This window comes from Artemia franciscana, chromosome 8 (assembly GCF_032884065.1).
Source record: "Artemia franciscana chromosome 8, ASM3288406v1, whole genome shotgun sequence".
NCBI classification, from domain to species: Eukaryota; Metazoa; Arthropoda; class Branchiopoda; order Anostraca; family Artemiidae; genus Artemia; species Artemia franciscana.
The window spans coordinates 42,923,436-42,937,358 of record NC_088870.1 but is presented as its reverse complement, the minus strand read 5'-3'; the positions used below and the strand labels follow the sequence as shown (position 1 = coordinate 42,937,358).

At 34.4% G+C, this 13,923-nt stretch overlaps 1 protein-coding gene across 3 annotated transcripts in view; it reads left to right on the top strand.

Annotated features, from left to right (window-relative positions):
* The window catches only part of LOC136030450 (hemicentin-1-like), a 214,279-nt gene that overhangs the window by 133,121 nt on the left and 67,235 nt on the right, over nucleotides 1-13,923 (top strand). For all 3 annotated transcript variants that reach the window (XM_065709442.1, XM_065709443.1, XM_065709441.1), the window contains one exon: nucleotides 4,800-4,963. In XM_065709442.1, the coding sequence (XP_065565514.1) occupies nucleotides 4,800-4,963 (164 nt within the window). The remainder of the gene's footprint in view (nucleotides 1-4,799; nucleotides 4,964-13,923) is intronic.

Below are 13,923 nucleotides of genomic sequence, written 5' to 3'. Positions count from 1 at the left end.
TGCTCTTTTTGGACCCTATTTAGGAATTTATACGCATAAGAGTTTCAAGCCGCTAAGAGAAAAATTTTTCGTCCTCTTTGGGTCACATTGTTGAGCCAAATATATGTTTTTATGCATTGAGGTTTTTTCGGCCAATTAACTACAGATACACTTTCCAAGCTGATCAGAGAAAGTTTTTAACACATTTTCAGGTCCTCAAGTATAACATGTGTCATTAAGGACTATCCCCTTGGCCTACAAACATAAGAATGTGTGATTCATTTCTATCAGAAACAAGTCCATATTTTTTTTTTTCAATTCCGAATAGGCTAGATTTACTGCATATTGCACTGGGGCTTTCTCTTGCACTGGGGCTTCCTTGGTCCAAACATTCAAGGGTATTAGTTTCATGGTGATCGGAAAAGAAAACATTTTTGGGTCTTTTTGGGAACTATAGTAGAGGCCCTTTCGCCTAAAATGTTTTATTGGTTGCATATTGGAATCCTCTTCAATCCAGACTTTTTGCTTATGGGTTTCCAACTCAGTTAAAAAAAATTTGGCTGACCCTATCTCATGAGGCTGATGGAATAAAACTTAAATTTACTTTCGTAAATTGGGGTCACCACGGCCCAGTTGTCTACTGAAGTAAGTTTTAGGCATTTAGAGAAAGTTTTTGAATACTTTTTGGGCTATTTTTTGGAGAATCAATAGCTATTTCCTGCTTTTGCTCGTATATTGTGGAATCCCTTGCCCAACCAACTTAAGGGTATAAGTTTTGATCTTATCAGAAACAAATCCTTTGTTATAGTCTCTTCTTTTATTTCTTTTCTTAAGATTAGTTGCCCTACAGTCTTTCCTATACTCATAGTTAGACTATACTCTCCTCATTCTTTTGTGTCTACCTCTTCTTTTTGGGCATAGTAGTTCATCATTTTTGCCATATCCACATGACTAATTTTTCGGGACCCCTGCTGGGTATTGAACCCACACTATTCCTGCCACTGGGTCTGCTTTGATGCCTCCTCTCATCACTCTCTCCTATCTCAGTCTATGGATAAGTTTGTTTCATATTTCTTTGGCTAGAATATACTTTATCTCTAAACAGCATTGTCCCTTCATTTTGCTTGACATCAGGCAAATTTGCCTAGTTTCTCATTAGTACAGGAAAGATACGGGAAAAATGGTCAAACCTCAATCGCAACAGAATTTTTTTTACTCCAAATTGTTTTGGAAAAAATCGGCTGAATTACGCACAAAAAAAATCTAGCTAAATATCCCTTGCACAATCTTCCCAAATTCGCCCTTGAAGGGGAAGAGAGAAGAAAAATCGATTTTTGTGTTACAGATATCTTGGAGTTCAAATTGTCGTTTCCTGTCAAATCAAGCATGATCTGAATTCAGAACCAAATCTGAATTCAGGTTTCTATTTTCCGTACCATTATGCCCATTTCCACCCTAAAAGGGTGGGGAGGGGGTTAAAGCTCGAAATTAAAAGGTTGTCGTATTTTTTATCGTTTCCTATGAAATGAATAGCGGAAAATTTGAAAATGAAGTTAAAAATTAGATTTTACGTTGTCAAGTACCTCATCTTACTTAACCAGTTGTGAAAGTTGACTTATATGAACTACTCGTTTTAATCGTTTTTGATCGATTACTCATTTTCTATCAAGCTTGGAATGGTGCCTTGTAATATGAGTCTCGAAAAGTTTTTATTGCCCCCAATAACAAAAATTTATTTTCCCCCAATAAAAAAAATTTATTAAGCTGATTTTTCTGATAATTATGGTGCAGCAAAAATCTTGTTGCAATTTCGCCGAGGTCAAACCGTATTTTTACTCTATTAAATGTATTTTTGTCTATTATATTTTTTCAAACATGTTCTTCATAAATTATAGTCTCAGTATCTTCTTAACACCCCCTCATTGTGCTTGATATGCTGTTTCCTGATTCTATCTTTTCTACTTACATTGCTGTTTCTTTTGCTAGGACTCCTCGGTCAGGTTATAACTCTTTCAGGGCGTATTGTCTATTTTGGTCTCCTCCTCCATTTTTACTGGGGATCGCTCTATTCGTGAGCTTGTAGGAAAATACGCTCTGACGCACGGATCAATCATTTTATTCGCTGAACGAAATGTTGCTCGTAAAAAGGTGACGCTATTTTCAAACCTTTTCAGCGTATTTTACGCTCTTCCTTATCTTGGTCAAATTATTCATTGTTGGTACTGAGGAAAGCAAACTTCCTGTTGACTCATCTGTTATGTAATCCTCTGTACTTGGTCCACATCATTCTTTTAGAGAGCTTCTTAGAATTCTTTAAGAGATCTAGAACGCGTTACTCTCGTAAATTCGTGTGCCATTAGCTTACACTTTTTCTAAAGATACCAAATTTTCGGTATTTCTCTACATGAATTTTAGATTGAAGTATACTCTTAATAAAGTTCTACACCTAAATTTTTTTATTAAATAGAGCCAGGCTTATTAGATTTTAATTGGCAATAATGTGTTAAACTCTCTCTTTTTCCGCAAGATATCTTATAGGCCACTATGTAGGCTGGATGAACCCGTCTCTTCGGAAACCCGTGTTTGATTCACTACTGGTGTTCAGTAGAGCCTCTAGGCAGTATCTACCACCAGTGTAAGTCCTATAACACTACCCAAGTAATGTCTGATGATGCCAGCGTGAAGGTACAGTACCACCCAGTGCCACGACTGGCTTCCCCAAGAGCATTGTATCGTAGATATATGGTCAACACACTTTCATGGACAATTCTTCTTCAAATATTCGTAAATCTTATGGATTGCCAGGACTTATCCTGACGTCACTGATATAAGTCTTTTTGTACTACGGTGCCACTATCAACTTCAGCGCGCCATGGATTATACGCGTTCTGTCCTTACCGATTTCAAACAACCAGTAGGGATATAATACGTGTACTTCCCGAGGTATGTAATTGCCACTCTAATTGGCCTAAAATTTTACTATTTGAACTGCAGGCATGAGGCTAAAAAATCCTCTTAAACTCGTCTTTCCTCCAGGAAAGATATCTTCAATAATATAGGATTCTCCCTGTAGCCAAACATTACTTTGTCAAATAACACGACTCGATTCTAGGCTAAATGTAAGAAGTCAAAGTAGAAAATATAGGCTTACTAGTTATCAATTCAGATTCTATAATAGGACTGAAAAACTTTTAGTTGTATCAAAAAAAAAAAATGAGAATCACCCGTGGTATAGCCTGTATGGTCCTGCTTTCCCAGCCTTAGGAGAATGCTACGAAAAGATTCCCAGTTAAGGTGCTAGCTTTACACAAACATTGGAATATAGTTAATAAGCACATGCCAATTTATTTAAGATAGTTTTATAGTTGAATGTTGCAAAGACTGCAAAACAGTAAGTTTTATTCGTCTCAAGCTATAATTTTGCTTGTACCTTCTATTAGAATTTTTTTTCGTTGATTTTAACTCGTTTTTTTTTATAGCGCAATACAGCCTGGCAAAATCTTTATTTTTATTACTAAGTTGACTTTTTTCTAAAATGTAGTATTGAACTTACGTTTTAATTCTGAGCCTATTCTATCTGTTTCATGGTTATATACTGGTATCTCACAATTTAAAAGATTTTTTATGTCTAAAATGTATGTAAAATGTATAGCATTGAACTTATGTTTTAATTCTGCCCTTATTCAAACTTTTTCATGATTATATATCGGTCTCCCATCATTGATAAGATTTTTGTTGGCTAATATGCAAGTATTTGGAGGCCAAATGTACATTATTGCTCAAAACATTTTTTTAACAATGACATATCATGGATGGTCACTTAGTCTGTATTGTCTAGCTTATTGGCTCTATTTTGGTTGAAATTCGCCTTTTACAGCAAAAAATAGCAGAAAATGACAACTAGATGAGGCATGGTCTACTCCACAACTAAAAAAAAAAACCTCTTATATTTAATTTTCGCTTAAATATACCTGTTGATGATGTGTAGAAATGTTAGTTCGATAAAATTATCTCCGTGAAAAACTTAACAGACACCATCTACCATCTACAAAATGCAATTTTCCTTGGCTTTCAAGATAAGGAAAAAGCTGTAAAACCCCACTTGAGGGTAATTGACCATGAAAATTTTGGTTGATAGTCTCTTAATTTGTAGTCTCTGGCTTATTGGGCTTATTTTCTTGGTTGCACAATAAAATAACAGATAACGAAATATTGTTTGTGCCTTAATTTAGTTTTCTAGGTAACAAAAATACTTGATTGATTTTACACTATATTTAAGTTTGTTGGATACGAATCATAAAAATGTAGCCCTTTTCTTACACAGGTCAGAGTGAGCAGAGAGATTCGAAACTGTACCTGCATGATTTCTTGTGAGGCTGATTCGGGTATAATATTTTCTGGTGTCCTGAAGACTAGATCTTAGGGTTCCCTTTTTCCCAAAAAAGCTCAAACACAGAATAAATAGCCACAAAATGGTTCTTATTCTCTATGAGTTTTATTTAGCTCCAAGGCCTCTTTTTAGACATATTTTGATGATTAGAATACGGAGGTGGAGCTTCCATGTTGGAATAATAGTTTTCTCCAAACTATCATTTTGAGCGTCACTCCATCTGCTGAGCACAAGGGAAAGGCTAAGTAATCAGATAATGACTAAAATCATAGCATGTCACTAGGTGGAGTCCAATTAGAAGTCCCATCTGCTTCTCTACTTGATGTAGATATTCTCAGTCCAAAATGGGTGTTTGAAAATTTAAGATTTGTCATATTAATCTTGAAATACCAAGACAGCCTATAAACTGTTTTACTTTTAACTTTTACAGGGTCTCCGACTTGCCTTCAGTCTCAACGAGTAGATGTCACTGCTTCAAAGGGAGAAACTGTTTATCTACCTTGCGTACTTGAATCTTACCCACCAGCAGTAAAGATTAAGTGGCATTTCAACAGGACAGCTGAATTTATAGATATGACCATCAATCAAATAATGGTGAGTAAAATTAATTTCCCCCAGTTTAAAGGTTCATTGAGAAGAAACATTACTGATTTTAAGAAATTTCCAAGCATAATAAGCTCTCAAATTCTTGTGCTCAGCAGAAATAACAGTCAGATTACAGTTCTATTATTTTTGAAAATAAAACAGTCTTAAGTTGGAAGTAAAATAAAAAAAAGCATTAAACAAATACATCCAAGCATGCTATTTAGGAATATATTTGGTGAATCATCAAACTTGGATAAATATTGAAGAAACTGATAGAGCTTGGCGCTGCTATATTAGCCTCTACTGGATTTGTGCTGAGGTAAGTATATCTGTTGCTTAGCATATCCAAAATCTTGTTTAGAATTTAACAAAGCTTTGGGAAAAATAAGAAATTCAAAAATTGCAAGGTTTTACAGAGCTGTATGAAGAGAATGCATTTTATATTTAGGTCCTCAATTCGGTACGGTAATGACTATGAAAATGTCATTTAAATTCCCATTCATCTCCTCCTTTAAAATCAATATAAATCTTCTTGTCCTCTTATTCGCATATATATATATATATATATATATATATATATATATATATATATATATATATATATATATATATATGTATATATATATATTTATATATATATATATATATCTTCTATATATATAAAAATAAGTTGTCTGTCTGTGTCTGTCTGTCAGGTGACGTCATGTTTCTGTGTCGACTGACGTCATGAAGTTAGTTGTCGTCATTTTTGCTATGACGGTGACGTCATTAAAGATATTTAATCATGAAGTTAGTTGTCGTCATTTTTGCTATGACGGTGACGTCATTAAAGATATTTAAGACATATATGTTCACGTAGAAATCTATTAATGTTTAAGTTTAAAATGACTGATGAACTTACAATGGCAAAAGCCGATGAAGATGCTCAAAGAGTCTATGCCAAAAAACTTGCTGCTGATAGAGAAAGTCAGAAAAAAAGCGTGCCGAGGAATCAAAAGAACAGCAAGGAAACAGGCTTGAGGCTGATAGAGAAAGAAAGAACAGAAAGCGTGCCGAGGAATCAAAAGAACAGCAAGGAAACAGGCTTGAGGCTGATAGAGAAAGAAAGAACAGAAAGCGTGCCGAGGAACTACCAGAGCAACGCGAAAGCAGACTTGCTGCTAAAAGAGAAAGTGAAAAAAGAAGGCGTGTCGAGGAATCACAAGAACAGCAAGAAATCAGGCTTGCTGCTGATAGAGAAAGCAAGAAAAGAAAGCGTGCCGAGGAATCACAAGAACAGCAAGAAATCAGGCTTACTGCTGATAGAGAAAGTAAGAAAAGAAAGCGTGCCAAGGAATCAGAGCAACCTGAAAGTTATCACCTGGCATTCAGGTACAGCCCAGTCGATGATTATAGCTTGAGTAGATGTGTTCAAATCGGGACAATGTCTAAAATTTATCCCTATTGCAAGGCCTTGAAATTCAATGGTGAAACAATGGGAATGTGTTGCGCCTCAGAAAAAGTTAAACTTCCTCTATTGGCTGCACCACCAGAGCCATTGAAGACTTTCCTTACTGGAACTACGTCAGAATCTAAGCATTTTTTGTCAAAAATCAGAAAATACAACTCATGTTTCCAAATTACGTCGTTTGGAGCCCAAACCGAAAATCCAGATCAATTTATGTCTACTTTCAAAGTAAAAGGGCAAATTTATCATAGAGCAGGGTCCCTTCCACCATTCTCAGGCGAGAATCATAAATTTTTACAATTGTACTTCATCAGTGATAGAAATTCTGAATTGAATGCACGTTGCGAAATTTCTCCCAACGTTGAAAGGACAATCGTTTCCCAATTGCAACATCTTTTCCACGAAAATAATAATTTAGTGCGTCTGTTCAAAACAGCCATCGATTTGATGCCTACTGATTCGCATAAAATTGTTATTTCCGCTGACAAAACGCCTCCTGGACAACATGTGCGTAGATACAATGCTCCAACTATCGACGAAGTGGCAATCGTTATGGTCGGTGATCAGTTTTTACCTCGAGATATTATTCTTCATAAGTGAAACGCTCAGTTGTTAAGAATTGCTGAAACTCATCGATGCTACGATGTCCTACAATATCCTATCATTTTTTGGGATGGAGCCGACGGCTATCACTTTAATATTAAATTGATGAATCCAGCCACTAACAAAGAAATGAATAAGAAATGCAGCGCAATGCATTATTATTCCTATAGACTAATGATTCGGCAGGATGAAGAAAATTATATTTTAAAATGCCGTGAATTGTTTCACCAATTTGTCGTTGATATGTATGCTAAAATTGAATCAGAACGTTTGCTATATATCCGCCTGAATCAGACCAAGCTCCGCTCTGAACAATACATTCATTTGCGAGATGCAGTTATAAATGACGTTAATACCACAAACGTTGGAAGATTAACAATTTGACCTTCGTCATATGCTGGCAGTCCCCGTCATATGCGTTGCTGATGGTGTCCTAGGGAAGAGTGCTAAGACAGCAACTAGGAATATTAGTGAAAAAGCTTTAGGTTTAATAGAGAGTAGAAGGGGTTTGTATAAGAATTATCTGAGCGATAGGTCGTATGAAAACAAAAGGAATGTAAAGAAAGTGGAGAAAGCATTAAAATATGAACTAAGGAGATGTGAAATGGAGGCGATGGATAAAATTGCTGAGGATCTGGAAGATGCGGCTAGACGGCATAATAGTAAAATATTATACTGGCATGTTAATAATTTGAAAGGGAGTAGCCGATCCGGACTAGTCCCAGTTAAAGATAGAAATGGGGTTACAATTAGTGATAAGGAAAAAGTTAAAGAAAGATGGGTGGAACATTTTGAGAATGTGCTAAACCGAGATACAGTTGCAGGAAAAGATATAGATGAAAATGAAAAAGTTTGTGATACCTTGGATGTGAAGGAAGATTTGTTTAGTGAGGAAGAATTAGCGACAGTACTAGAAGGATTAAAAAATAATAAGGCCCCAGGTGCTGATAGTATGATTAATGAGTTCCTTAAATATGGTGGCTCTGAGGTTAGGAATAAGCTACTGAAGATTATGAACATGATTTTTGAAAAAGGGGAAGTACCCAATGATTTTAGGAAAACCTTAATTAAACCACTGTATAAGAAAGGTGACAAGAGTGAATGTCGGAATTATCGAGGCATTAGTCTGGTCTCTGTAGGTAGCAAATTACTGAGTAATATGATACTTTTTAGACTGAGACATGCTGTAGACAAAGTTTTAAGGGAAGAACAATGCGGTTTTAGAAAAGGTAGAGGATGTGTCGACCATGTTTTCACTCTTAGGTTAATAATTGAGAAGTCCCTTCGTTGTCAAACACCTTTGGTCCTTAGTTTTATCGATTATGAGCAAGCTTTCGATTCTGTTGATAGAACAGCGTTAACAAAGGTCTTATCGTTATATGGTATACCAGAAAAATACATTAAAGTGATTTGCGCTATGTACGAGAATAATACTGCTGCGGTTAAGGTAGGAAATGAGGTTAGCAACTGGTTTTGTATTAAATCAGGAGTTAAGCAGGGTTGTTTTCTATCCCCCTTTATATGGATCATTTTGATGGACTTCGTCTTAAGGAGCACAGGAAAGGCAATTGGAGACCATGGAATCAAATGGGGAGGAAGAACGCTCCTGGACTTAGATTATGCTGATGATTTAAGCATATTACCTTTTTTAGTTTTTTTTAGTTTTTTAGATGAAAATTTTTTTAGTTTTTTCCTTTTTTTCTTTTTAGTTTTTTATTGGTTTTTACCTTTATTTTAGCTTATTTTTCAGTTTTTTCCTTTTTTTTAGTTTTTTTTTGTATTTTTTTTAGTTTTTTACCTTTTTTTTAGTTTTTTAGTTTTTTTAGTTTTTTAGCTTTTTTACTTTTTTTATTAGTTTTTAGTTTTTTTTGTAGTTTTTGCCTTTTTTTAGTTTTTTCAGTTTTTTTTTTAGTTTTTTATTGGTTTTTACCTTTATTTTAGCTTATTTTTCAGTTTTTTCCTTTTTTTTAGTTTTTAGTTTTTTTAGTTTTTTACCTTTTTTTAGTTTTTTTAGTTTTTTTAGTTTTTTAGCTTTTTTATTTTTTTTATTAGTTTTTAGTTTTTTTTGTAGTTTTTGCCTTTTTTTAGTTTTTTTAGTTTTTTAGCTTTTTTATTAGTTTTTAGTTTTTTTGTAGTTTTTGCCTTTTTTTAGTTTTTTTTAGTTTTTTAGCTTTTTTATTTTTTTTATTAGTTTTTAGTTTTTTTTGTAGTTTTTGCCTTTTTTTAGTTTTTTCAGTTTTGACGTCACCTGATCCAGTTTTTTCAGGTGACGTCACCTGATCCACACATCCACAGACAGACAGACAACTTATTTTTATATATATAGAAGATATATATATGTCATTATAAGGATTGAGCTGTATGCGTCATGAAGTTGTTTGTTGACTGACGTCATGTTTGTCAACTGATGAAATTACATACCGGAACACCGGGACACAAATGACGACCAGGACTCAGGGAATATAAATGACGACCGGGAACCTCAAAGAGAAATTACAGACTGGAACACCCGGACACAAATCACGACCGGGACACAGGGAATATAAATGACGACCGGGACATAGGGACACAACTACAACGGGAACGCTGGGGGCACAGGCGGGATATATAAATGACGACCGGGACACATGGATTGTTCGAATAGAAATTACAGACCGGGACACGAATGACGACCGGGACACCGGGACACAGGGAATATAAATGACGACCGGGACACTCAAAGAAAAATTACAAACTGGGATACCGGGACACAAATGACGACCGGGACACAGGGAATATAAATGACGACCGGGACACAGGGACACATCATTAGAATAATGGGGTATAGATCTGAATACGGATTGTTTTTCAAATGGACAATTATATGTTGCATGTTCAAGAGTTAGTAAACCTGACAATCTATTTATATGCACAGACAATGGGACAGCGAAGAATGTTGTATATTCGCATGTATTACGTAGTTAAAAACATATATATATCTATATATATAAAAATAAGTTGTCTGTCTGTGGATCTGTGGATCAGGTGACGTCATGTTTCTGTGTCGGCTGACGTCATGAAATTAGTTGTCGTCATTTTTGCTTTGACGATGCTAAGTAAAGCACATTAATTTGGTTAATAATATACCATTTAAAACACCAAAATGAACATGCTGGAGTAGTCACTCGGTGAGAGAGGGTGTCAGAACGGAGAATGAAGGTCCCAGGTTCAAATCCTGGTTAGGCTAAAAAAGGTAAAAAACTAAAAACTAAAAAAAAACTGAAAAAACTAAAAAACAAAAAAAACTAAAAACTAAAAAAAAAACTTAAAAAAAGGGGAAAACTGAAAAATAGAAGAGAAAGGGAAAACTAATAAAATTAAGAATAAAAATAAAAAAAATAAAAAAGATAAAAACTAAAAAAAAGTAAAAAGAAAAAACGAAAAAAACTAAAAAAGCTAAAAAAAAGGTAAAAACCAATAAAAAACTAAAAAGAAAAAAACTAAAAAAAATTTTCATCTAAAAAACTAAAAAAGGTAAAAACTAAAAGAACTAAAAAAGAAAAAAAAACTAAAAAAAGGAAGAAAACTGAAAAATAAAGGGGAAAAAGAAAACTAAAAAAATATAAATAAAAATAAAAAAACTAAAAAGATAAAAACTTCCAAAAAAACTAAAAAGAAAAAAGAAAAAAACTACAAAACCTAAAAAAGGTCAAAACCAATAAAAAAAACTAAAAGGGGAACACTGGGACACAAATGACGACCGGGATACTGGGAATATAAATGACGACCGGGACACAGGGAATGTTCAATTAGCAATCACCATCAACAAAGCTCAAGGGCAATCATTAGAATCATGAGGTATAGATCTGAATACGGATTTTTTTCCCATGGACCATTATATGTTGCATGTTCAAGAGTCGGTAAACCTGACAATCTATTTATATGCACAGACAATGGGACAGCAAAGAATGTTGTATATTCGCAAGTTTTACGTAGTTAAAAACATATATATATATATATATATATATATATATATATATCATGAAAAGAGAAATCACCAATGCTACAGCACAAACACAAAAAAAAAAAAAAAAAAAAAAAAAAAAAAAAAAAAAAAAAAAAAAAAAAAAAAAAAAAAAAAAAAAAAAAAGGAGACAGAAGGAGAAAAGGAAGACTGTTTTCCTAAATTAGTGATTAATATAGACCAGCACTTGAATGAGGCCTTAACCCTACTCATCCATACAATCACATAGGTCAAACAGCATAGCCACACACAATCAACCATAAAGAATAATCCATGGACAGGCAGTCATGTCGTCAATAAGTATAAGTCGTCATTTACCAAACCATAGAAAAAATAATATAGACAAATAATTCAGAGGCAACACCCAACATAAGGGCTCATCAGGAGAATACACTGGCCTATATAGGGTTTCGCCACTCTAAATTCTCTACCCAGCACAGTGTTGTGGCTACCACAGAATATCCATGGCATCCCCGCGTCAGGTATCACCCCCAAAATACATGTCTATGAAAAAAACAGCAAATGTAAAACAACCAAGTAAAACCAAAACAAGCTTATCCTGTTAATATATCCCTCCCTTTAGCAACAATAGGTAAACTAAATATTATAAATTTTACCAAATCACAAATATTAACACATTGCAAAAAACCTGAATGAACTAAACAATTATATAATTCATCTTTACCATATATATATATATATATATATATATATATATATATATATATATATATATATATATATATATATATATATATATATATATATATATATATTCACAGGTGGGACATAGGGACACAACTACAACGGCGCGTAACTAATATGGCGCGTAACGACTTACGCGCGCGGGGGGGCTTGAGGGGGGTGCGAAGCGCCCCCACCAACTAGGTGTTGGGGTGGCGCGAAGCGCCACCCCAACAGCTAGTATATATATATATATATATATATATATATATATATATATATATATATATATATATATATATATATATATATATATATATATATATATATATATATATATATATATATATATATATATATATATATATATATATATATCTATATATATAAAAATAAGTTGTCTGTCTGTGGATCTGTGGATCAGGTGACGTCATGTTTCTGTGTCGGCTGACGTCATGAAATTAGTTGTCGTCATTTTTGCTTTGACGGTGACGTCATTAACGGTATTTAAGACATTTGTTCACGGAAAAAATGTTTAATTGTAAAATGACTGAAGAACCTATTGGGTTTGGGATTTTGACTTGGATAAGGTCATCAATGCCTACCAGATTTAAGTTAAAAAACAAAGGTTCGTCGATATGTACTTCATAGTGACGCTGAAAAATAAAGAAGAAAAAGAAAACTGAAAAAAGAAAAAAGGTAAAAAACTAAAAAAAAAACTAAAAAGAAAAAACACTCAAAGAGAAATTACAGACCGGGACACAAATGACGACCGAGACAGAGGGAATATAAGTGACGACCGGGAACCTCAAAGAGAAATTACACACTGGGACACCCAGACACAAATCACGACCGGGACACTGGGAATATAAATGACGACCGGGACACAGGGACACAACTACAACGGGGACGCCGGGGGCACAGGCAGGATATATAAATGACGACCGGGACACAAGGATTGTTCGAATAGAAATTACAGACCGGGACACCGGGACACAAATGACGACCGGGACACAGGGAATATAAATGACGACCGGGACACTCAAAGAGAAATTACAAAGTGGGACACCGGGACACAAATGACGACCGGGACACAGGGAATATAAATGACGACCAGGACACAGGGACACATCATTAGAATAATGAGGTATAGATCTGAATACGGATTGTTTTTCCCATGGACAATTATATGTTGCATGTTCAAGAGTCAGTAAACCTGACAATCTATTTATATGCACAGACAATGGGACAGCGAAGAATGTTGTATATTCGCATGTTTTACGTAGTTAAAAACATATATTTATATCCATCTCTATTCACAGATGGGACACAGGGACACAACTACAATGGCGCGTAACTAATATGGCGCGTAACGACTTACGCGCGCGGGGGGGCTTGGGGGGGGGCGAAGCGCCCCACCAACTATATGTTGGGGTATCGAAGAATGTTGTATATTCGCATGTTTTACGTAGTTAAAAACATATATTTATATCCATCTCTATTCACAGATGGGACACAGGGACACAACTACAATGGCGCGTAACTAATATGGCGCGTAACGACTAACGCGCGCGGGGGGGCTTGGGGGGGCGCGAAGCGCCCCACCAACTAGGTGTTGGGGTGGCGCGAAGCGCCACCCCAACAGCTAGTATATATATATATATATATATATATATATATATATATATATATATATATATATATATATATATATATATATATATATATATAAATATATATATTCACAGGTGGGACACAGGGACACAACTACAATGGCGCGTAACGACTTACGCGTGCGGGGGGGGGGGGCTTGGGTTGCGCAAAGCGCCCCACCAACTAGGTGTCGGTCTGTATATACATTCGTTTTTGAATTGGTATATGATGAAATAAATATTTTGTTTTTTCCTTTTTTTTTTTTAGTTCTTTTTGGTTTATATCTTTCTTTTAGCTTTTTAGTATTTTTTCTTTTTTCCTTTTGGTTTTTTTTGTAGTTTTTACCTTTTTTATTTTTTTTATTTTATTTTTTTAGTTTTCTTTTCCTCCTTTACTTTTCAGTTTTTTTCCTTTTTTTAGTTTTTTTTTCTTTTTCAGTTTTTAGTTTTTTTTATTAGTTTTATTTTTTTTTATCTTTTTAGTTTTTTTGCTGTTCTTACCCTTTTTTTAGTTTTTTAGTTTTTTTCTTTTTTAGTTTTTAGTTTTTTACTTTTTTTAGTTTTTTTTATTTTTTTAGCT